This window comes from Rattus norvegicus, chromosome 13 (genome assembly GCF_036323735.1).
Source record: "Rattus norvegicus strain BN/NHsdMcwi chromosome 13, GRCr8, whole genome shotgun sequence".
Classification (NCBI taxonomy): domain Eukaryota; kingdom Metazoa; phylum Chordata; class Mammalia; order Rodentia; family Muridae; genus Rattus; species Rattus norvegicus.
In genome coordinates this window covers 70453411-70478833 of record NC_086031.1, presented here as the reverse complement: position 1 = coordinate 70478833, position 25423 = coordinate 70453411, and the positions used below count along the sequence as shown (strand labels likewise).

Sequence of the window (25423 nt, the reverse complement as noted above, 5' to 3'; positions counted from 1 at the left end):
CACCCTCTCCCTCTCTCCGAGCCTTAGCTTTCTGATAGCCCATTCCCACCCAGAGCACGAGTCCCTGATGTTTTGGTTAAGTGTAACCATCTTGACAAATAAATACTTATTTCAACCTTTGGTTTGAAGATTCAGCTCATTTGGAGCTAAAATTTTGTGCCTTTGGGATGCATGGGTGGCCTTGAGAAAGCCCCACCCCCAACCAGATGTAGCTAGATGGAAACTTTTATTTTTTTAAGTTTTTATTGTTTTGATTTTAATTATGTATAATATGAGCATGTGAGTGCTGGTACTCTCAAAGGCCAGAGGTATCAAATCCTCCTGGAGCTGGAGCCAGGAGCTGCCGGCTGTGTGTAATGGGACTTGAACTCAGGTCCTCTAAAACAAGATGTCTTCTTAAAGCCCAAGTCAGTTCTCCAGCCCAAGACAATGCTTTGTGTAACCTTATATATTAGAACTCACTGTGTGTTGTGTGTGCTTGTTTCTTTATATTTTAGAGCTGTGAACTGGTCTCCTCAGAACACTCCATAGACGCAGCGTAAAAGTCTTGCTAAAGCAGAGGAAATGATTTTATAGCTAGAACACCAAGCAAGAGTCTCTCATTAGTCAGCATAGAGAGGAGGAGCTTTCTCTTCATGAGACAGAGTCCAGCTCAGGAGCCTGAGGGGCCAGAGGTGCAGAAGTGACATCAGCTCTGGACTCTTCTACCAAATCACAGACAGAAAACAGCACGAGCATACGGTCAGCTCTCAATAGTTACTAACCCAGGGTTTGTGGAACCCTTGTACCTAAAAGAACTTTTACAACAGACTGCAAGGTGTATGGCGTTACTGTAAAGCCTATTTTACAGATACATTCCTTTTACCCTCTGCTGTCAACTAGTTAGTTAACTAGTTAGTGCACTAGTTAACTTACCACTGTATTTGCTATTCTCCATTCACTAGCTTTGTGGTCCTCTTCACTGGCTGCCTAGTTCTTATCCCTCCTGACTTGGATCCTGCCTTGTACCCACCTCCTCACTTTTATCTCTGCCACCACTAGTGGCTTTCTCCATCTTTCATCTCTAGAGTCTCCCCAGCAACCTTTGACCTCCCTGGTCCCTGTTGGAAACCCAGTATGGATCTCCACACACAGCCCCTCTGATGTGCCTGTCATTGTGTGAGCTCCATGTCACCCACCAGGGAGTCTTCTAGAACAGTGCTCACTCACATCACACATCACACGACCCACAAGAAGGTCCTGTGGCACCATGAGTGCTGAGGGAAGATGCTCACAGAGCAGGCTGGGGCACCAGAGAGAAGGATGGCTGGGCCCCCAGAGGCCTCCCACCTGGTTTTCCTGGCGGAGGGACAGAGCTGGCCCAGCTCTGGGTGGAGGTGCTGGGGTTAGCTAATCACCTAAATGGACACAGGCTGTTGAGAGACAGGCTCTATTCCCTAATAGAATTTGCCCTCAAGTGCAATTTAATTTTCTCTGAGGCGGTCTCCAACCCTTCTGCTACCCTCCCCCTAAGCAGACCAGGTTTTCCCAGCTTATGAGGGGGAGCAGAGAGCCTTCTACCAGAGAAAGCGGAGAAGGCCTCCTCTGTGCTCTGTCCTGATACTTGGCGTGCCCCCACCGTCCCTCCTTGGATGGGGACCCCACTCCCCTCTCCTGACTCTGGCTTCCCTCCACAGCAGGGAGAACAGCTGCTCCTATCAGAGTCCCCAGTCCATGCCATGGAGACAGATCCTTCCCCTGACCTCTGGTAAGTTCACATGGGCCCAGAATTCCCTTTGTCCTGCTTAGTGAGAAAGGCCTGCAACCACAATGGGCAGGAAGGGGTGTGGAAGACACGGAGATGGGAGGGTGTGGCCCACTCATCCTCAGTGGAGGGGACAGAGATCATCTCAGAGATCTGTGGTTTGGGATACCACCCAGATGCCCAGATGCCCTGGGGATCTCCTCCTCACCAGTGCTGCTCTTGGGACTGGCTGACCCTAAGGCAAAACCCCCAACCCCTGACCACTGCAGTACCTTGAAGTACCTCCATCTCTAGGAATCTTGGAAACTGTGGGAACCCCAGCTTGGGGGTGCATGGGGGTTATCTTCAGAAGTCTCTTCCTTCTCTCTGTACCCCCTTAGTAGCCCCACCTCCTGAGTGTCAAGAGTACAGAGAGGTCTGGGCAGGTTTCTACTGTCCTGAATCCCCGAGTTGAGACAGGATCACAGGATCAACCCAGAGGTTGATGCAAGCTGTGAGTGGAGGGTGGAGTCCTGGGGTTAGCTTAGGGGGAGGGTTCAAGGAAGCAGGGGTGCTCTGCCCTCCTCTCAGGCAATCCCAAGAGGGTCCTCTCCAGCCAGTGTTCTTTAACTGCTAGCTCTGGCTGGAGAGCACTGGAATTCCTACTTCTTTGCTGTCAAAGCTTTGAAAAGAGCAGGGGGTGGAACCGAAGATGACAGAATGGATGGGCAGTGGGTCAGGGTCAACGGCAAAGGGGAGACAGTCATTCCTCAGGCCGGCCACCTGCTCAGTGCTTAGCAATTGGCAACGTGTGCAGCTGAGGTCTCTTCTCCGTGTGGGGCCCGCTGCTCCTCCGGTTGCATTTGTGAACATCTCCCCCTTCATCTGTCCTATCGAATGCTTAATTAGTTCCTTACTGATTGCTAGAAGCTGGGCTAAATGCTAAGAGGAGAGGGACTGCTTTGGGCCTCTATGTATTGTGTGTGCATGTGTGTGTACCGTTCCATGCAAGTCAGAAAGCACTAGAAAGGCTATGGCATTTTATATTCCCTTTCAGGGGTGCTAAACAGAAGAAACAAATGAAACTATGTTGATAAGAGATGTTACTTAACACAATGTATCCAAAATCATTGTGATATGTGAGTTTAAGAACTCTCAGTGACTGGGTTCCGTCCCCAGCTCCAAAAAAAAAAAAAAAAGAAAAAAAGAAAAAAAAAGAAAAAAAAGAAAAAAAAAAGAACTCTCAGTGAACTAGTCCTTATTCTTTTCTATGTATTAAGCCTTCAGAGTCTTGATGCATAACTTACATTTATAGCACATCTCTCTTCTGACCATATGCTCCATGGCCACATGTGGTCAGTGGCCACTGTACAGCACAGCAGAATCCTGGAGGGGGATGCATTCAGTGAGGCTCAGGGGCCAGCAGCACCCAAAAGCCATTAGAAAGACAGAATTGCAGACATCACACCACCAAGCCAGAATCTATAGTATTTAAACCAAACCCCCATGTGATTACAAGCATAGACATGCCTAAAGGGCCAGTGGTATGAGACCCTAGAATGTCCCCATACAAGATCACGTACGATTTCCCCTCCAACAATTAGGAGACTTATCTGAGCACCAGCATTCCTGTTTAAGCACCGGAAACCAGGCTTAGAGAGCCTATAGCCCTATAGCCATAAAACACGGATATGAATGAACTGGGATTAATGTCCTCTCCTCACCCCTACCTTCAAACTCTTAGCCTTTCCTCCTTGATTGCTCCAAGGTTACAATTAGTCCCATCTCCCATTCCCTTCTTGGCTGGCTGATTTTTCAAGCCAACAGGTTAGTGAGAAAGAACAAGCTCATCATAGGAAGGGATGGCCAAGCCATGACACTTGCTGTGTTCCCTGTCCTCAGACACCAGAGACAGTTGGCATTTGTCTGTGGGGTGCTTGGTGCTAACGGGTCTGCCTCCCTCTGTTGATACCATGAGTTTGGAATGATGGAGATCCTATTGCACAAGCAGGTAAGTAAAGGCTCACAGTGGTTGACCCTCCAACAATGAGCTAAGTTCACATTGACCCTGAAGTGCATCAGGTTCCAGTGTCAGGAATTTGGTTTCTGTCTCACTCTTCTCCTCCCATAGGCCTCCGGGTTGTTTTCCTGTTACCTCTATATACATCAAACACACCTACACTTTTTGGTTGTAAGTCAGTTCCTGAGAGGAAACTGCTGAGTTAAGCTCCTCCAGTAAAAATCTTTCCCCAAGATGATGAAGCGGTTGTTTTATAGATTAGCTTTGACACCTGCAGCTATTTCAAAGGCAGCCAGGCTGGGCCTTCTCCCCTCTTGGCTCCCCATGGGCAGTGTCCACTTGATGAGCTGAGGAAATGAATCAGACCCTTAGAAGCTTTGGGACTGAGCCTAGGATCTCAGAAGAGACGGCTTGGCTCTCTTGAGTTTCAGTTTCCTTTAGAAAGAACCTATTACTGCCTACTCCATGAGGGAAAAAGGCAAAAAAAGAATTGTGAGGGATTTTAGCAAATTGGTTCCTTGAATTGATCTTTTGGGTTCAGGAGTCTCTGAATTCAAGAGGTTGAAGAGGGAGATAGAGAGGGGTGGAAGGCTCAGCAGAAGGCACCTGGATCCCCAAATTGTTCTCTAAATAAACATGGGGACAGAGTAACTCAGAAACACACAACAGAGAAAGCATAGTTGCAAGGAGATATGGGTATATAGGCCTGGTAGAGAGGATGCAGACCTGGCCCCAGTTGTATTTTCTCATACCATTGTACAGAGCAAAGGCAAAGTGGCTTTTTCCGTCGTGGAGAGGGAACTTCCCCAAGACAGTGGAGAAATTTGGGCATGCTGACCACAAGGTGAATGGAAAGAACAAGTCTCTGCCTCCAAGGGGGAAAAGACAGAGAAAGTCCAGGGCCATGACTCAACTCTAAGATCTCCCAAATTCAAATTTTCAGTCAAGAACATACAGGGCAGGGCTAAGGAGACAGCTTGGTGGACAGAGTGCTTGCCCCAATCCCCAACAATGAATAAACTGTGTAGTGACACACATCTTAATCTCTGCACTTGGGAGGTGGAGGCAGCAGGATCAGAAGTTCAAAGTCACCCTTGGTGTCATAGCAAGTTCCAAGGCAGCCCAGTGGATACAAGAACCTTTTTAAAAATTAAAAATCCTGGGGCTGGGGATTTAGCTCAGTGGTAGAGCGCTTACCTAGGAAGCGCAAGGCCCTGGGTTCGGTCCCCAGCTCCGAAAAAAAGAACCAAAAAAAAAAAAAATTAAAAATCCAGGAGGATTTTTAGTATCCAATAGTGATACTCACAGACATTTCTAGAGGGCTGGGTAACCATGCAAGGAGAATTCTGTTATTCCCAATTAGCCAATGGGGGGGGGGGGGAGCCAGGAACTTTCCAGCAGCTGCCCCAAGAAGGATAATACTCAAATTGAGAATTAAATGTTGATAACCACGGCCTGCTGCTCAATCCACTTCTGATTTCGTCTGAGGCAGAGAAGGCAGATGCCTCCGGAGAGCTCTGCTGTACCTCACAGACGTACTGTGAAAGAGCGCTATGGTTTGAGCACTCCAAGTCATTGCTTTCCAGGGCCAACCATCGAACTGGCAGATAGTAGGTGTCCAGCGAATGCATGCGTGAATGATCTAGGCACTCTAGATTTCTGAGTGACAGAAAGATCAGTAACCGACAGTAGAACAAGGCCAATCCCCAGATTTGCTTCCCAGCTCCCACCTGTACTGGGTCTGTGGGGGTAAGGTGGTGGCGCAGATGGTTCTTAGAGGCCTTGGTCTTGCTGACTCATGTACACTGCATGAATCCATGCCCAGGGAGCCTCAAACGAGACTTATTTGGTAACACTGGCTAGGATAGAGCCTACCTACCTGGGTGTACATACTGGCTCGCCCCCTGTGCAACCTGAAGGATTTCTCTGTGCTCTACCTCACTCTTCTGTAGGTCAAGGCTGATAACAGACCTGGGAAGATCTGGGGGACTAAGTAAGCAACACGGAGGGGCATTCTGAATACCATTGCCAATAAGTGCCACTTGCCTGACTCCTCTAAGAATCTTAGTCCTTGTCCTGTTTCTCTGTCACTTACTGAGGACGACTGAAATGCTCAAGTGTCTTTTCCATGTCCCTTAAGTTGCTTTATCAAGGACATGGGGCAGGTTTAGGGAGCAGGGGTGGCCTTCTGCTCAGCATCCTGGCTGGGAGATCCCTTTGAGGTTCTGGGAAGAGAGGGAGACAAATGACAAAGTGGTGGGTCCACAAAAGGGGCCAGTGACAAATGACTGGAAGGACTGGGTGGACAGATGCAGAAGAGCAAAGGCCCCTGTCCTTTTATTGGAGAACTCCTCACAGCTCCCTGAACAAGACAGACGCTCCCCAGGGGCTGGGTGGAGGCTTGGTCTCCCTGGTTCTCTCTGCCCAGATGAGTAATATGGACCAGGGCAGAGGGTCTATATCAATCTAGTCCTACAGAAAAATGAATGAAAATTGAATTCCCCGAGGAGAATCGGGGAGCTGTTATCCAGACAGAGATAAATCAGAGGATGCCACAAAGCCGGGGAGAGCAGGTTTGCAACGGAGGCAGAATAATTAAGGAAACAGTTTCAAAATGCAAATGAGGGAAGTGCTGGAGAGAAATGGGGATGATTAGAGATGGGGTGGCAGGAGCAAGAGCAGTGAGATTTTTTTTCCCTCAGTGGAAAAGAGGGCTAGGATTCCTAGCTCACCCACTTCACAAAACTCCTAAAAATGTAAGGGTTACCAGACACAAGTCTGAGCGAGCTGAAGGAGCGCCTCAGTCCGGAGTCAAAAGACTGGGTTTAATTTCCAGTTGGCCCTGCAGCTCATTAGCTCTGTGACCTCAGGCAAACCACTTAACCTCTCTGGTTCCTGATAATCATACCCAAGTCCAAGCGTAATGTTGAAGATCAAATGAGATAAACCATGTGGAGGACCTTCGTAAAATGTAAGCGGTAGACAAACAGAAAGCTATCATTAGCCTCCTAAATTGGATGTCGCCCCCCCCCTTGGAATCGGATCCAATGACATGTCAGATTTGGTCCCCAGAAGTGTCTAGAAAGTACTAGATTCTTTGTGCTGGCTGTTGACCAGCACCTCTGACCGACCTAAGGAAAGCCATACCACCACCAGTACCTGTCTCCTGGTGCCTACTTTCTGGAAGGTTCTTGCCCAGAGATAGGATCTGAGGGTATCTGGCCCTAAGGAATGTTATTCCTGAGAGACCACCTTCCAACCTGAGTGCTTGGGGAACAAAGGCAACTGTATCAAGTGGAGGCCTAAATTCTGAGTCCTACCCAGGGTTTTCTGGGCCATTCCTCATCCTGGGTCTCTCTGTAGGAGTTGGTCATTCTCTTTCTGGGCAGGACACTGCAGAGGTTGCTCAGCCCCCCTTAGCCTGTCTGTTCATCCTCCTAGTACCGCTTCTTGCTTGTCACAGTGAGTGGAAGTACTTACCGTGGGGCTCGGTTCAGTTATAACCCCTCAGTAAATACGGGTCGTTCTAGTCATTGCCATCTGTACCAGACACTAAACGTTCGGTTTAAGGAACACTTTTAACTGATGTTCCCCTACTGGCAAATACAAAAGCGGAGGTCTCAGAAGGGAAGCGGAATGTAATAACCCTGGGAATAAGAGGCAACTCGCCCAGGGACACATGCCCAGGGAAAGAGCATTTATTGGTTGGAGCACATTATGGGTCGGTTTGGAGGTGCCATGGCACTGGGAGGCTGCAGCTCACAGGTTCAAGGGACAGATGTGACACTGGCATTCCCTACATCAGCACCATGACAATTTCACCCTACCCTAGTCCTATTACCTCCCACTTGGTGACTGGTCAGTACCCTGCAAAGGAGAAGCAGATAACACCCAGCCAGTTTATACCAGAGGGGACAAAAGTTGCAGAGGATGATACAAAAAATATTATTTTGTTTTCATTCATTCATTCATTCATTCATTCATTCATTCAGGTTTTTCAAGACAGAGCTCCTCTATGTAGCCTTGGTTATCCCAGAACTCACTCTAGACCAGGTTGGCTTTGAACCCAGAGGTCTTCTTGCCTCTGCCTCCTGAGTGCTGGGTTTAAATTCAGACACCACCACTGCCTGGCTTAAAGTATGATTTTAGATTATAAAGTAATTACTCAGAAGGTTGAAAGCAGGAGCATTTCCCCAAGTTTGAGGCTAGCCTGAGATACACATTTTGGACTAGGCCAGCTTGGACTGCAAAGTGAGACACAGTCACAGGTCAGGGTGGGGTAGGGTGAGAATGGATTGAAGAATGGTGTTATATACTTATAATCTCTGCCCTTGGAAAGTGGAGAGGCAGGAGGATCAGGAGTTCATGGCCATTTTTGGCTGCATATGGAGAGTAAGGTAGCCCAGGCTACATGAGGTGCTAGATGTTTGAATAATGCTGGATGTTTGAGTAATTGCTATATTTACTGAACAGTTCATTACATAGGCTCTTGTTTACTAACATTGAAAAATATAGCTGTATGACAGAAATTCTTGAATGTAAAAAATTGCTTCATAATACCTTTCTCTAATATGTTTTGAAAATAGATTTTTGAATAGTATTTTGATCTATTTCCTTCTGTTTCCCCCCTCTGCCTTTAAAAGCAATTTTATCAGTTTTTCCTGATTTGTAAAATAATGCGAGAATATAATAAAGGCAAAATAAGTTGCCTTTAAGAAGGCAAAAGGAATAAAATAAACTGTCTGTTATGTAGACAAACACTTTTACATTTTATCATATTTTTCTAGCTATGATTTTTTCAAAATTCTCAAATTCATACTGTTTTATAATTTCTTTCCCAACTTTCTATTATATACCCAACATTTTCTACATTCTATTATTTCTAGTGACTTCACAGCATTCAGTTTGCTCCATTCTGTTGAACAGCTTTCTCCCTGAGTCTATCTCCCCATCTGCTTTCTCCTTCCTGTCCTTTCTTTTTTTTCCTTCCCTTCAGCTCCTGTGTCTCCTCCTACTTTCTACAATTGAGCATTCTCTCAACCAGTATGTTATTTTCTTTTTAAAAGTACGAATAACTTGTAACTTCATGTTCAAACTGTTCCTGATCATGGCCTTTGAATACATTTCTGTATAAATGGCATTTTAAGCTTTAAAATATTTTACCCCAGGTTAGGACTATAACTCCATGGTAGAACCCATGCCCACTTACTCAGCAGATGCAACGCTTTAAATTCTATCCCCAGCTGTGCAGAACAAACCATTGTCCAAATGCCCTTAGAAGACAGTTACATTCTCATTGTGATTTTTTCCTGTTTTCTTCACACCCAAATGAACAATGGGTATCCTTGCTTTTCTAATTAACATTTTTTGCTGGTTTCACAGAATTACTATGTTGCTTATAATCAGTTTCAATGATTAGGAAAATACCTAGCGGGGTTGGGGATTTAGCTCAGTGGTAGAGCGCTTGCCTAGCAAGCGCAAGGCCCTGGGTTCGGTCCCAAGCTCCGAAAAAAAAAAAAAATACCTAGCAAATCTAATATGCTTCTCCAAACCTGTGAGCTGCAGCCTCCCAATGCCATAGCACCCCCAAACCGACCCATAATGTACTCCAACCAATAAATGCTCTTTCCCTGGGTATTTAGGTAAATTTCCCCCCTACAGATTATAATGGTGTAATAAACATCTAAATGAATAAATCTTTTAAAAATATTCTAGGTTACTTCTGTGTATTAAACACTCAAAATGGAATTACGCGAGCTACAAGATAGGGGAAAATTATGGTTCAAATAAATAGCCTCAAATTTCTTTCCAAATGGATATTAAGAGTTTATAAAGACACCAGCAACGTTTGTTAGAGAACCATTTATAAACACCCATACCAAGTGATACCCTATTTCCTCCCAGGTGGTCATTAACACACGGATAAACAAAACACTAGGGGCTACACTGTTTTGTTTTCTGTGTGTTTTGTTGCTAATGAAGTGTAGCATTTCCACTTTGTAGACATCTCACAGTAAAGAGCGAGACAGGACACTAGTTAGTGCCAGGACCTGTAGAAGTCGCTGTGACCTTATTGGACACAGATCCTAAGTAGTACACACTGCCATGCCCTCCTCTTACTGTTCACGTTCCTCCAACACCAGCCCTAGAACACCAGCAGTAAACAAAACAAAACAAAAACAAAAACAAAACAAACAACTTCTCAGCGCAACGTCCCCCTTCCGGCTGATGCAGGAACCCATGGGGCTGGAAAGACCCATCTGACTTGATGTTAGCAATTAAGTTAGGAATGGTAGTGTCGAGGTAGCTGGGCCCAGGGCTTCTCGCGCCTGCAGTCAGGAGGCGTGGAGTGTTTGAAGAGTGCTAGAGACTTCGCCCTAAGGTTGATCTTTGCTTTATTGCCTCCAGGAATGAGCATGGGGAGAATGAGTTTTCGACGCGCACGTTTGTGAGTGTGTGTGTGTGTGTGTGTGTGTGTGTGTGTGTGTGTGTGTGTGTGTAAACACAACAGTAAAGCACGCCCTTCGCAGGCCAGCCCCAGGGGCCGGTGCACGCCTCTGCCTAGAGCACACGCGGCCGAGGATCGTTTAAAGTGCCCGCGGTGGCAGCCGGTTCCGCCGAGCGGTCTCCCGAAGCCAGAGAGGGCGGATCTGGGTGGATGCGGGCTGGAGACCCACCTGGGAGGCCCCGCGGCCGGGAGGCGTGGGAGTAGGACTTGACCGGGGGTTATGAGAGAGCTGATTGTGGCGGAAGGCCGAGGCGAGTGTGGGCGCGCACCGAGACCCGCGCCCCACCACCCCCGTGCGCGGCCCAGGCCGCCTTCCTGCACCGGGCCCCGCGGCGGCCCGCTGCGTGACTCGCGCGTTCCCGGCCGAGTACGAGCTGTCCCTGGCCCAGCCTCAGCCAGACGCGGGGGAGAGAGAGTAGGGTCTGGTTAGTACCGGCCGGAAAGGAATTGGCCAGGAAAAAAAAAGTGGAGGATGGATGGAATCATCCAGTCACAGAACACGCTCGGTGGGTTGGAGAAGCTCTGAACTCCGAGCGCCAACCCGGGGTCCGCCGGGTCCTGGCCCACCCCGCCCCCTCTTTGATCCTAGAGGACCGATGCTGGGGACTGACCGGGAATCCCCAAAGCCGGCAGCAACCTGCCTGGCGCGGTCGCCGCGCTCCGGGACCACCTGCTGCCGCGACCCAGCCCGCCGCAGTATTTATACTGGGGCGCGAGCCCGCACGGCCGGGTGGGGGAGGGGCTGCAGGCCCCGCCCCCCGTCCGGCGGCCCCGCCCTCCGCACCTCGGACCAGAAACGGGGCTACCGAACTCGTCCCCCCCCCGCTTCGCCCCCTACTCTGGCCAGCCGGGGGTCTGCAGCGGGCTGCCCGGTTGGCAGCAAAGGCTGGAGGGCGGGCTTCCCTGCGGAAAGCGACGTCACGGCCGCTCCTGCAGTGTGAAAGAATCAAAATGCCTGGGTGACCGCGGCCTCCCGGGCAGCCGGCACGCGAAGGGTGGAGGGGGAGGGGGAGAGAAGAGGGCGGGGAAGGGAGGGGGGGCTGGAAAGCCAGAGCCGCAGCAACAGCGTCTCCTCAACCCGGGATGTGCACCAGCCCGGGAGAGCGAGATCAAAGGGATTTGAAACAGCCTGAGGACTGGAGGGGGGAGGGGGCCGGCCAGCTTGTGGAGTCCTCCCGGAGAGGCGGAGGGCTCGGCTTCCTCTGTGACTTCAGCGGCCTGGTTGGTTTTATTATTATTATTTTCAAATCTCCGAATCCAGCCAGAGGGAGAGAGCGAGAGATCTCGGTAGACTGCGACTTGCTGCCTCTGGCTCCAAGATGATGCAGAGCGCGGCTGTCCCCGCGGAGGGGGCTGTCAAGGGGCTCCCGGAGATGCTCGGTGTGCCGATGCAACGTAAGACACCCTCCTTTCTCGCCGATTTAATTCGATAACAAGACAGCTAACAGCCTCAGCGGGTGTGGGGAGGCCGGACGCCGCTCGTGGCAGTGGCCGGGAGGGGTCGGGGTGCAGAGGCGGTCACAGAGCTGGGGGTACTACCAGTCAGTGTTTGAAGGGCTTGGCTCTGTTTGGGATCGAATGCGAAAGCTTCCGGGATACTGATGGTGGAGGGCCCCAGGGTGAAGAAAGTAGCATTTTTTGGGCCGCGGCTTTTATGGGAACCCTGGGGAGGATGCTGTTTGGGGACAACAGATGTTTCCAGCTACAGGCCAGGCCCGAGGACAAAAGTGGTCCCCCAAATGATTAGCTTTCGCGGCAATGGCCAAAGCTTGCAGCACCGCCGGTGCAACTTTACCCAACCTGGCGGGAAGTTGGAGAGCGCGTCCCGGGTCACAGGGCTGGGCAGAAGCCCCTTGCCACACTCTTGGTTTCGGCAGTTGGAGCACTTGGTTGAGTCCCCAGTCGCTGCTGCCTGTGTCGCAGCCGACAGACTGCTCCGGGTGAGCGAGTGCACTCACTACATTCCAGCTAGCGGAGGAATGCAGCGGCGAGAAGCTCTGGAACGAAGTTGTGGACTCGGCGTGCAGCCTTTGCCTTGGCGAGGGTAGGCAACCTTAGTGGCACGGGGTTGGAAGAGGGAGAGAGACTCTAGACCTGTGAGCACTTCACTAGCTCTCTCAATTTTTTTCCAGAGCCTGCAATTAGTTAAGACAGGTCCTTTCACCTCAGGTTTCTGGTGTGTACGCGTGTCCACACGCCGCAGAGATCTTTCGGGAGGGAATCCGGTTCGGACTCCTGAGCAGAGAGACAGAGAGAATCCGTGCAGACACCTAAACAGGTCATCAAGCTTAGCGCGCGCTGGCGGGCCCCAGGTTTAAGTCTGGGTCCACAAACAGCTGCTTTGGGCTAGGTACCCCTGGGCACCCTAGAGAGAGGAAGGGTTCCCTCGATGGGCTTGCCAAGAGACTGTACTTCCGCCTATGACTGCTTTAGCGATGCGGTAGGAGTTTATTGTAAGTAAGAGCAGGCTCACCCAGGGATGGAGAGTACCTACGATCCAGGGCGCAGCAGCGCGCCCTCCTGCGCCCTGGCTCTCCATCGCAGGGGTTCTGTATCAGCAAATCTCAGTTCAGCCAGGGTCTTGAGCTTTATTGTAAAGTTTTTGAGAAGAAAATGGAAGAGGTAGCTTCATTCGAGCCTGGTTTAGATTGTTCTTCGACTGGAGCCTACAGTTTTTTTGTGTCACCTGTTGTGGAACAGTTTCAAAGTTCGCTGCACCTTGGAAAATCGACTGCTCGCGTATTCTGTAGGCAATGCTGGTGATTGCTTCCAACAGCCCACCCGGGGCAGAGCCTGTAGGTCCTCATCTGCACAAACACAAAAGTGAACTTTTTTTTTTTTTTGTGGTTCTTTTTTTCGGAGCTGGGGACCGAACCCAGGGCCTTGCGCTTCCTAGGCAAGGGCTCTACCACTGAGCTAAATCCCCAACCCCGGGTACTCAAGTTCTTAAACTACTTGTAGCTATGTTGCGGCGCATGAGGGCGGTCTGTGAATGGATAAAGGATGTGGGGGTGTGACTCCCGTCCCCGTACTTAATGCACCTGTATTCTAATGACTTCCTCCACAGATGTTCTGCCGGATTCTGGAACTCTCCTCTGACCGTACACTTTTAGCATAAGCAAAATCCAGATTATCTTGATTTTATTATATATATATATATATATATATATATATATATATATATATATATATATATATATTTGTCTTTTGCTCAGGGCTGCTGAATGTCAGGAACACGCTTTGCTAAAAAGACACGGAAATTATTTTAGCTTCATACGCTTCTCCAAAGGCTGAGTCTGGGCCCATACTGTAGAGGCAAAGAAAATTACTCTGGGCAGAGAGGAAGAAAGGAGCGAGGGAGGGTGGGAGGGGAAGAGAGAACCCACTTACTAGAGTGGTTCCCCAGGGCAAAGCCAACCAAGAAGGGGTGTCAGCCCTCCATTTTGTCTTTCTTGGGTTCTGTGGAAGAAAGAGGAGGTAGGTGGGAGGAGGCACCAGTCAAGACTGAAGGGACCAATCCCGGAAGAGTTTAGGCTTCTTTCTCCTTCCCCTCACAAGCACATCTATCCACCAGCTTTATTACTGTGATTGGGGGACAAGTTTGGAATGGTTCCTCCTCTTAACCTACATAAATCCCCTCTTTCCTGATTGTAAGGCTTAATGATCTAAGAACCAAGCTGGAAGAGTATGGGGGTACATCCTTGGGCATGGGGGAGAAATGGGGTAACCCCAGGACTATGGACTCTCTTAACCCCTAGAAAAGATAGTACAAAGAGAGACTCTTTCCAGGGAGATGGACCCTCAAGCAGACCAAGCAAGTTTGGGTTGACTGCCTTCCTCACAGATGCTGTCTATATTTCCATTCTCAGAACCACCGTAAACATAAAGAGTGTCTGACAGTAGTATATGGATCCCTAACCTAGGTACCCCTGATGCCCTAGACTTTAAAGACGTTTTAGGATTTTAAATCCAGGGGGTTGGAGAAGGAGGGGGAGAAATGGAAATGTCGCCTTGCCTGTTTGGGGACTGGTAAAAACAAATTCTTCCGGAAATCTCCACTGATGTTTGCTCCCCCAGTATCCGCCCACAACACCATAGCTCTTATGCACTGCTCTGCCACAGGTCAGTTCCGAGGCGCAGTGGCAACCTTTGTGCTTCATCCCTCAGAGGTCCCTGCCTGGCCTCACAGTTCAGATGGCCTCGAGCAGGATGCAGAAGGCGCTCTTTGATAAACTGTGCCTCTACCTGCAGCTGTCCAGATGTTGGGTTCAGAAAGATTGGGGAGAGAATGCTGGCAGTGATGCCCAAAGCAACCTGGGTAGAGATATAGTGTCCCCTTTAATTAGGTCTCCTTTTGGTCCCATGTTCTCCCTTGCGGGGGCCGTTGTTTTCTAAGGAATTCCAAACACCGCACCTTCAGTTGGATGGCCCTCTTGTTCCTTTGATGACATCCGCTAGATTACTTCCAGGTTCCTTTTCAGAGAGCTCGATGTGTCTTTCTGGGGCAGCATGGATGGGTTAAGGGCTGCAGGTGAATGAGTCCTCACAACCCCTCAGTTCCCACCGCCGTGCACTGGATACCGTTGGCCTGGTCCCTCTACCGCACTAAAAGACATTTAGAAAAGTTCAGATGCGTAGGAAGGTGAGGAGCATCGTCTGCCCTTTGCCCCGGGGTTGAACCCATCTTCACACGGCTTCCTCGGCATCAAGGAGAAAGGCGGCGAAAAATGGCGATGGGGGATTGCTGGCGGGCAAGTGGGAGGAAACCTCTACGGGAGAAGGAAAGAGCCGGTCCCGAGTGGAAAATCAGGAGCCGCGTTTCTGCGAATCCCGAACCCTGCGCTCCAAGCAGGGTTTACAATCCTGACCGCTGCCCTGGGGTGGGGAACTTCTTTTCCACGTCAGGGCTTCTCTCGGAAGTCGTGAGCGCTCTTCCCTCCGCTTCTGCCTTGTCTCCCGGCGAGAGGAAGACCCCACAAAAACTGACTGTAGACACGGGAGAAAGTCAACAGATTCCGATACGGAATTTCAATCGAGCACAGTGCGCTGCAGGACTCCGGTACACACACACACACACACACACACACACACACACACACACACACACACCTCAAAATGAGGCTATTGTATTTTCCCTGTTCAGGATGGTTATCCCCGCTAACGCTTTATGCCTGGGGAGTTGAGTTTTGCCTTCTCTAAATGCTGGACGCAGCCCAGCCCTCCGCCAGACTTATAAAGAGAAGACAACGTGAAGAGACCCCAGTGACAGCAACTCTTAGGACAACGGGTGGTCTGGACCGAGCAGGGGCGAGCTGGATCTAGCAGTCCCTTTTTGGATGGCAGTAAGGGCGGAGGGAAATTTGGGAAGCCACGCGGCCCCTTCTGCCCTGGCTGTAGATTTAACCATTAACCCTCATCATGGACGCCGCGGAGAGGGTGAAGTGGGCGAAGGGCAAAGGTCTGCGCGCAGCAGTTTCTCAATGTCCCGGGAAGTTGCAGAGTCGGGAGTGAGGCAGGGAACCCGGCTCTGATTTAGTGCTGGCTACTTTGCTTGGCTGCAGCGGTGTTAGGCGGGGGAGTGGCGTGTTTGGGTCTGGGAGCCTGACCCGTGTGACCTCTTTTTGCCTCGCGGGTACCGAGGGCCTGGGTGGCCCTGGCGACAGTGCTGGATTCCTTTCCGCGAACTTGCAAGTGGCGCGTGCTCTTGCAAATGTGTGCACCACTTGTGCCCTGGGTTTGGGGGGACAGTTGCCGATGTAGGCAGAGGCCACCGCGGTTGTCCTTCGGGACTTTGCGCGCACTGCGTCCTGGACAGTGTGATTACCGTTTGAGTGGGACAAGGGCAGGAGAGCTTGCGGCCACTGCCCCTGGATGCGCACTTGGCCCCTTTACTCTAGGCTCCGCTCGCGCTTCCCCTTCTGGGTTCCTTCTCAAACCCCAAGGTCTGATCTAACTGCGGTGGCCGAGCGGGGGACGCGTTTCTTGTTTCTGAGCGTCGGCCAGGTCTGTCACCGCGAGGGGAGGAGCGGCAGGTGCTCGAGTGCCAGAGCGCACCGTGCCAAAGAAGCCGCGCTGCGACCTCGTGGGCGGCCCGCGCCCAATTCGCGCCCAACTCCGGTAAAGACCGAAGCGAAGAGTGGCGCCAGCCCAGAGCTCCCACAGGACACCGCGGTCCTAGGGAAACGCTGCTTGCCTCCTTGCCTTCGGGAAGCCACAGCTTCCTTCCCCCAGCCAGGAGGCGGCCAGCAGTAGGGTCGCACGGCCCGCTCCTTTCTCCGGGTTCGAGTCTCGGTTCCCTCACTGAGGACTTGGAGAGGTCTGGAACCCTGCAGCCTTGAGAAAAATAATCAAGGCCTCTCGGTGGAGAGAGGGTGATGCTCCGTCCGTGGCCGACTAGTTGGTAACCCTTTGCGGGTGAAGGCGAGCCCGCACCGGTCGTGAGTGACTCTCAGGTTTCCAGAAGGCGGCACCTAGCTTATGACCATGCAAGGGCTTCGTCCTGTGCCACTCCAGGATCCGCTTTTCCTAGATCCGATTTTCTTTTTTTACAGGAAAAAAAAAATATTGAGGTTACTTTTATACATAAGGGCAACGTGCTTTTTTAAGAGATCCGAAGGTGCAACTAATGACAAAGAATTATTAGGAAAGAAGGCGTAGGATTAAACCGCAGGAAGTTAGGGGAGGGCAGGCGGCCGAACCTGCCTGGACGACCTCCACCCTGACAAAGGAGGTTAAGACAAGAATGTGGACTGAATGCGGTGGGGATTACGGAGCCCTCCAGACGACGTTGAGCACCCCCACCCCCAATCTGACTGCAAATTCCAGAATGATTTTAAGCCGGAGTCTTTTTCTGCAGGCGAAGCAGGAACCCAGAGAAGTGGGACTCCCACAAAGCAATCTCTTCCCATTGCGTAGACAATAACATGGGCGACAGTGTTTGAACAGTGACCCGCTGACCCCGCTGACCAGGTGTAGACAGCCTCAAGTCCCAAATATTTGCATTGTCCCAATTTCCCATTTGCTTCGGATTTTAGTGCGCTTTCGCTCCACAGTACAGTCAATTAGCGATTACTTACCACCCGCATTTAGCGGGCTTGTTGGACAGCGGGAGAGTGCCCGGTACTGTGGAGGAAGAGGCCAGGACCAAGGGCAGCCGCTAGCAGTCCTGCCGGAGTGGACAATTAACTGGGATTAAGGGTACTTTCTGTTGCCTTAAAAAATGTCCTTTGAGACTCCGGTTTGGGGGACCGACGACGTGGTGACTATTTGGTGGGTCTCTCTAGCTGGGAAATGCGGACGCTCTTCTAAATTGAAGAGGTGGAGGGTGGGGAGGATTGGATGAAGGGACCTTGTGCTATTTCTTACAGTTAGGGAGATTTATCAAGAATAGAGCTGATGGGGAGGGAAGAGTGTGAAATGTTACTCACTTTGGGAAACCCAAGGTTAGAGAGACTCTGAAGCTGCGGTTTGCTGTGGCAGGCACAAGGCACATCTGCATGCATCTGGAGATGGCTTGATGGGCCCCCCATTTACCGCTGCAGTGATTTTCTGCCATTTCTTCCGTCCTGGAGTTAATATTAGCAACACCCATAATACAGACGTGTGCAGACAGAGCCTACCCTGGCTTGGTGGAAAGTGCCCTTTCCTCTTGGTTACTCCCCTCCCATCTTTCTTCTTCCACTCCTCCTATTCTTAGCAAAATCTTTGCAGGAACGTAGGATCAAGCTGAAATTCACAGCACAGTGGGTTCCTTAGAGGTGGTGTGCCAGCAACCTTTCAGGGTGGTGGGACCTGTCTCCTGCCCCTGGTACAGGATCAGCAGGATTGACAACCCAAGGTACCAGGTGTAGGAGCTGCAAGATGCTGGCTCCTGCCGCTGGCTCCAGCCGGCTGTTTGTGGCAGGGATAGAAATTAGCTGCAAATAGGTATGGGTGGTAAGCCTCACTATATATATATATATATATATATATATATATATATATATATATATATATATATATATATATATATATTGACCTTGGATTTTATAGGGGGCCCTCACCAAAATGGAGCATCTGTCAACCATTTTGAGGCAGTTGGTGGTGGTAGGTGGCCAGGTTGGCCTTAATTGGCAAAACTGAAATTGATTCTCCCTTGCAAAATGTATTTGGTTAATAACCGTGTTAGGGACAGACTGGAAGGCCATCCTGAGAGGTGAATTCCTGCTTCTGCAACTATTTTCCTAGGCGTTAAAAACAAGCAAACACCCACACTCCCTGCTATCTTCTCTGTCAGGCTGGATCTAGCCACAGATGTTTTACTGCAGTGCCTCGCCCCCAGATGCCCTTAAATCATAATTTGCTTTAATTATAATGCTGGGGGGTTAAGGGATTGGTTCTGGAGGACAGACAAATAGAGCAAAAACTTCACAGCCAAATTAATTGGAAGTTTCTTCTTATGAGGGAGAGGCTGCCAAACATATGGGATATTGCTACCGAATGTGACATCGGAAAAACACTGTGTGGAGATTTAGGAATGATTAGATGGGAGAGAGCAGAGCGTAGAGATGGGGATCTGTCTCCAGCCTCTCCCAGACAGCCTTGGATTGGCTTAGTGGGTTTTCCTGTTTTATTTACAGTCGCTGGAATATTTTATATACCAGCGAAGGACACTAATTCCATGTCAGTCCGTCTTCTGGAAGATTATCTTTTCTCTGCAAAGACATGTGACATTTGTGTGCTGTTTTGCTGCTGGACTCATATTAAAACAGCATGGGAATGACAGCTTTAAAACGGCAACATCTCTGGCGTCATGTTTAACCTACGATTTCATTAAAGAGCTAGGTTGCTTGTTTGAGTTTGTGTTGTTGTTGTTGTGTTTTTTTGAACTGTCCAAGCAGAAACAGAACAAAGGAGATTTTTCGAAAAGACCCCAGACTGTCAGGTGAACAGATAAGATCTGTTGGGGAAAGAGAACTAGAAAGAAATGGAAGGGAACCCGAGAGAAGGACACTGTCATTTCTGACACCAGCATTCCCTGACTCCCAATCATTAAGACATTGCTTGAAACAAACTACAGGGAAATTAAGAAATTAGATAATAAGACACTTGTAGGTGGACATATTTTAAATATGCAGAGAATATGGTTACTTTACATGTGATGCCAATTTTTAAATTGGGGTCCCTCCCCAACATTTCTGTGGCCTGGCCTTTGTCTCTGTGTCATCTACTTAGAGATATTATGATGTTCGGTTCATCTTTTCTCTTTGTTTTTAAATAATTTACATCATAACTCTATGCTCTAGTCATGCTGGCTTTTAGATTGTTTCTACTAGGTTATGAAAATCACTTACGATTTTATGACATTTTGGAAAGTTATACTAGTGTCTCTTGAAAACACACCAGAATAAATAGAAATGCTAAGAAGTCACTATAAATTGCCCAGTAAAAATGAACTCAATGTCTTTAGTAACATAGAGTCAGGAAGAAGGTGGGGAATGTCACAGACATCTAGTCACAATTTGTTTCATATGACTGAGTCCTGAGACGTAGGCTTTCCAGTTGTAAATTACTGGATGAATCAGCCCTCAGTCCTATAGGTCATAGCCATCAGGCAACTTACAAAAGAGTGAGTGATCAGAAAATAAAAGTCTACTGCCAGCAGTAATGGTAACGACTTTGAATTATTTAGTTTTGAAACAATTGTCCAGGCACAAGACTATAGTTTAATTTCAACATAGCCTTACATCTGACCTTTGGTAAGTCCTATCTTAGCTCGTGGGATGCTTTAGAACTGGTCACTCCGAGACTGAACCAATGAGCTTCCACAATATTATCTTCCCAAGCCCAGAATTTTTTTTTTTTTTGGTTCTTTTTTTTTCCGGAGCTGGGGACCGAACCCAGGGCCTTGCGCTTCCTAGGTTAGCGCTCTACCACTGAGCTAAACCCCCAGCCCCCCAAGCCCAGAATTTTAAAACAGGTTCCCTGCTTTGTTCTTAGGGAAAATCTCTGACATTGTTTTCTTCTTCTTCCATAGAAGGCAGGAATGGACATGTTTGAAAAAAGTGTGCTCCTGATATTTTAGTTGTGTATGAATTTCCTTCATATCCATTTTAAAAGTTGGTAAAGAAACTTAAATTTTAAAAATTGTGGGTTTTTTTTTTGAAACTTACATCAACAAATGACTTATTCATTTGAAGTCACCTGTAAGAGAACAGAGGAGAAAAGCCTCAGAGAGGCGTTTTTGGTGACATCAGTGGAAGCCATGACCTTCAGTCAGCCCCTATCCCCAATTCAGTCCCCAAGTGGTCTTCTTCAAATGGTGTCTGGGAATGAATGAATGAGCATGGAGCTTTAAAAGCACTTGACAGTGTTCAGAGGTCACCATAAGAGACATAGAGACCAGAATCACAGTTCTCATTTTGCAGGTGGGGCAGCTGGGTTCACTCCTTGGCAAGAACCGGTCAAACAGAGCCTGAGGAGTGTTGTGGGGTCTACAGACAGGGACCCATGCAAGCACTTCCACATAGCCCTTTCTTGAAAGCAGCTAGAAGAATTCACATTCTAGGTACCAGGTTGCTGAACTGTACTATGAAAAACTGAACTATATCCACCCAAAAGGCAGTTAAAAAGCAATGCCCCACAAAGCCTGCAAGTTCAGATTTTGCGAGATGTTAATCTGGCATCAGAGTAAGGACAAGTGGACATTATCGCCATTGGTATAAACAAACTTGCTTTAAAAACATCAGAGCCATGCGTCAGCATTGTGATCCCACTGGAAAGATTTGAAGCCATGATTCATTTACCCAGGAAGGTGCACTTTCTTTCTTTCTTTTTTTTTTTTTTGGTTCTTTTTTTTTTTTTTTTCTCGGAGCTGGGGACCGAACCCAGGACCTTGCGCTTCCTAGGTAAGCGCTCTACCACTGGGCCAAATCCCCAACCTCGGAAGGTGCACTTTCTTAAGTACGTTTTAGAAGGCATTGCTGGGGGTGTGGTAGTCTCCTGAGTGATTTTTCCTCCTTTTACCCTGTTGACCTTCTCTGACCAAAGTGATAGAAAACACCATTTTTCAAAGAATTAAAATCGATCATGTAAACCCATGCCCTCTGAAATGTTTGCTGGTTCTTCTGGTTCCTCAAAAGCAGTTTCTGGGAAGTGAAAAACAAAAACCACACAGGTAGGGACTGAAAATGGTCGGTTCTCTCTCTCTCTCTCTCTCTCTCTCTCTCTCTCTCTCTCTCTCTCTCTCTCTCTGGCATGGGTGGCTTGATGTACCACAGATCACACCAGGCTTCATTCCCCAGCTTTCTGGAGCTGCTGATGGAGGAATTGGGGGCTTGAAAGAACAACCCACTCTCTGTTGGGTCACTGTGGAAACTAAGCCTCTCCTGGCTCTCCTGCAAAAACTTCAGGAGCTTTGAGGCCAGTCTTGTGAGTCTCTGAAGGCTCTTAGTGAAGAAATGGTTCCAGGGAAAACTCTACAGTCTTTTGGACATTTCAGGCCCCAAAGCTCCTCAGACCTTGTTCCATTCTCACCTGCAAATGCCAACGACCTCATCCTAAGGCGGAGTCTGCTAGACGTCTCCTTCCCACACAGAAGGGCGTCTTGAGTTTCCTTTGTCTTCCATTCTCTAGGAGATGGTTAGAAGGCGTGTGCATCTGGACCAGTTAGAAGTCAGGGAGTGGAGGAGTTTTGAGTATATCAGTGAAGCAAGGTATACTGTGGGAGATGGTGAAGTGTGAAGCAGGGTTTGTTTGTTTTGTTTTGTCCTCCACCCGCCCCCCCAGTACCTGGGGTTGAATTTGGAGGCTTGCTCTTGCCAGGCAAATGCTCTGCTACTGAGCTCCAGCTCCAGTCCTGACCCAGTCTTGATGCATCTCAAACACATAAACTCATTTTGTTGGTGACTGGCTGTGGATCACGCAGAAGGGAACTAATGGCTGGACAACGGTATTCCCTACTCAGCTCACGTGATCACGACCTGGCAATTACAGACAGGGGCTATCACTCCCATTTTAGGAAAACTGAGTTTCAAAGAAGTTTAGTAATTTGCTCACATCTGGGATCTGCATATGGGTCTGGCTCTAGTCTCTAAGCAACAGGGCAGACCTAAAGATTTGAAGGTCCAAACTTGAGACAGCTTTGAAAGCGTTCAAAATCACCCAGGAGTTTTGATCTCTCTCCCTTCTCCCTCCCTCTCCCTCTCTTCCTTTTCCTCTTCTCCCCCTCTCCCTTTCCCTCCTTCCCCCTCTCTCTGTGTATGTGTGTGTGTCCCTTTCCTGCTCTCCCTCCCCTCCAAAGAAGAAGAAAGAAGAGAGACGTTTCTACTCCCCTCCTGGTGGGTTTCTGTGGCACTCCAGTGCACTCTCCCGCCACCGCAGGCTGGACAGCTCCCTCAGTCAACAGTGCCTTTCTTTCTCCAAGCTTGACTGCAGACTTGGCTCTTTGCCAAATCGACAACGCCTTGGCCTGTGGATATGTGCATGTTTGTGTGCAAAACCGGTGGCCTGTTTGCACCGAGCTAGATTATATGTGTGTCTCTGAGTATTTGTGAACATGTGTGTGGGGGTGTGTGCATACTAAGTGTGCACCCTTTGGCTAGCGGCTCATCTCTCTTCTTGTCACTGCAAAACAGCAGTTTCAAGACCATCTCTGCCTTCATTTATCCTCTATAAAATGACAGAATCTAGCCAAATAATGTGTGTGTGTGTATGTTTGTTTATCTGTGGTTGTGTTTCTCTGTGTATGCATGCACATGTCTGTATATTGAGCCCCTGTGTGTGGCTGTATGTGGCTGTATGTGAGGAGGTCTGCATGGGCAATTAGCATGCCTATGTGTACATGCAGCTGGGCCTAACTTCATACTTGAGCAGTCTGCAGGACAGTGGTGTGTAGTGTTCAGAGCCACTGTTTCCTTCCTTGGCTACCCCAGAGTTTCAGCTGTCTTTCCAAGCCTGAGTTTCCTGTCTCTGCTTTAGCAGAGAAGAGTAACTCAATGTGCAGCTAGGATTAAAGCCTCCACTTGAGATGGAATTACTCCTCTTAACAGGGAATTGAACTTACAGATTAGAGTGTGTCTTTATTGACTCCGAAGGTCTTTCTACATTCCAGTCTCCAAAGGAGGACTTTGTGATCTCACTAAATATTGTCAGAAGTTGAGCTGACTGGAGACCTGGAAGGTCTCATGCCTCTAAAATGGTTACAGCTTTACTCTTGGTGGGAAAGTTATATGACTTCTGTCCTGGTTAGACTCTCCAAATCAAAAACTAATAATAATAATAATAATAATAATAATAATAATAATAGCAATAATACGTCATTATACTAAAAAATATTGTAACTGTCTGAAAAATGTCTAGATAATTTTCATTTTTTTAACTCATCACATGGGGTTGTATATCTTAGAACGTGGGGTCTGAGTTCATAGGTCAGCACCTTCTGAGGGGAAGGGATGGGTCTGAAGTTGACAGGCCATCAAGAAGCCAGCACCTCCCAGCTGAAGTGCTCTCATGGGCGGGATCTTCCTGCTCCCAGCCCTCCCCTGAGTATTAGGCCTCCATCCCATGACATCCTAAATATGTGTCCTAAATATGTGTCTCAGAAATGTACATGTGCTCAAATGTTAGGTAGCACAGGGGTCTGCTTTCATTTTCTATCTAGAAAGGTAAGGTGGTGCTCAGTCCCCTTCAGCACTGGCCTGGGTCAGCCTGTCTTAAAGAGTACAGCCGTTTAGGCTCCGTTCTCATCCCCTCTGGATGCTCTGGTCACACTCTGACCCTCTAGCATCTCCTCATCTGTGAGTGAGGGTGACCCTTCCTGCTTCCCTGTGGGAATCTGAACTTAAAATGTCCCTGCTACAGTTCACAACAGGCCCTCCACACCCGGTTTTATTATTCTTCCTGGGCTTTGCAACTGTTTCTAACTTACTTTTACTTTAAAATTTCCCCCGGCTCTGTTTTTGTCATCTCTCTCGGTTGGTAGTAGAATGTATTTGGAAGGTTTTGTTTGTTTGTTTTTAACATAAAACATGTCTTTAGCCTATACATTTGTGTCAAACCCAGGGGTCTAGTTTGGTCCCCAGACATGCCCTGGCTACCCCTAGTTTCATGTCCCAGGCTGGCTAGCTGTGATGTCTCCTGGCTGCAGCCTGCAGCCTGCAGCCGGATCGCCTGGTAGCCTTTGGTGCTTCTCGCGGTGTGCTCTGCGCTCCCGCCCCGGCGCTGCTCCCTGCATACATTAGCCCTAATGTATTCTCTCCCGAATACCCATCATATTAAGTCTCTCGCTAGGTACCTTGCTCGAAATAAATTTTATGGCCATACATCCTCGCCCTCATCACATGCATTTGTAGCTTGGAGGAGAAATACAGTCATATCAAAGCAGTCGCACCGAGTAGACTAAACAATTGGGTAGGATTAGGCTGTGGTCCTGGAGCCAAGGGGGAGGCGGCTGCTTAGTCCAATTCTTCTACTCAGAATCCAGGACCAGGCTTGTTCGGTCCCACAAAGAACTCCCTTGTGAGCCATTGGGACTGAAGCATAACCAACTGCGTTCTCCTGGGGCGTTGGGGGTGGGGAGGGTGATGCCCAGCGGTGGCGGCAGGTGGTTGGCACAGCGGACAGTCGACTCGGCAGTCAAGTGGCCAAGGTGCTGTACTGTGACCGCCCCTCAGGATCCTTGTTCAGCTATCTCCCGTTCTGCATCTTTTGTCCTTGATTCACTTTGAGCTGGAAGGCTTCGGAGTTGTCTGCCTTTCCCTGACAGATATGTGGGTGCAGGCATCCCTGCTAACTTCCAACCTAACCCCTCACCTTCAGCGAGCGATGAAGGAGCCGCTGTCCCTTGCTGGAGGCTGGGCTTGACCTCTCTGTCCACCGCTGGGCTGTGCTCACGCGCAGTCTCTCCTGGACAGCGCTCTTCCCAAGCCTTTTCCCAGCAGCACGGCTGCCCTGCAGCCTCCCGCCCCTCCCCCACCCCGCCCACTGTGGCCCCAGATAGAGACCACAGGAGTGGCAGGCAGGTATGTCTCAAGCTTTTCTGGCTTGCCCTACGATCTGCGCTGGAGGGGAGGGAGCTGTATGAGAGACATGCCTATCAAGGTCCAGAGAGGTGAAGCCCACACACACACTGGCAGAACTTAGAACCGCTAACCCCCCTTGTAATCACAGAGAACCCTGATGGAGGAAGGCTGTG

The 25423-nt window shown here is 49.1% G+C and overlaps 1 protein-coding gene across 3 annotated transcripts in view; it reads left to right on the top strand.

The window, feature by feature from the left end:
• The first annotated feature begins 1496 nt into the window (after window positions 1-1496).
• Window positions 1497-25423, top strand: part of Lhx4 (LIM homeobox 4) — a 53570-nt gene continuing 29643 nt past the window's right edge. Inside the window, exon 1 of one of the 3 annotated variants that reach the window (XM_063272478.1) lies at window positions 1497-1747. In XM_063272478.1, the coding sequence (XP_063128548.1) occupies window positions 1714-1747 (34 nt within the window). In that variant the 5' untranslated portion in view covers window positions 1497-1713. Of the gene's footprint in view, window positions 1748-11328; window positions 11647-25423 lie in introns of those variants that run through there. The other 2 variants (NM_001108348.2, XR_005492253.2) reach the window with 2 other exon arrangements.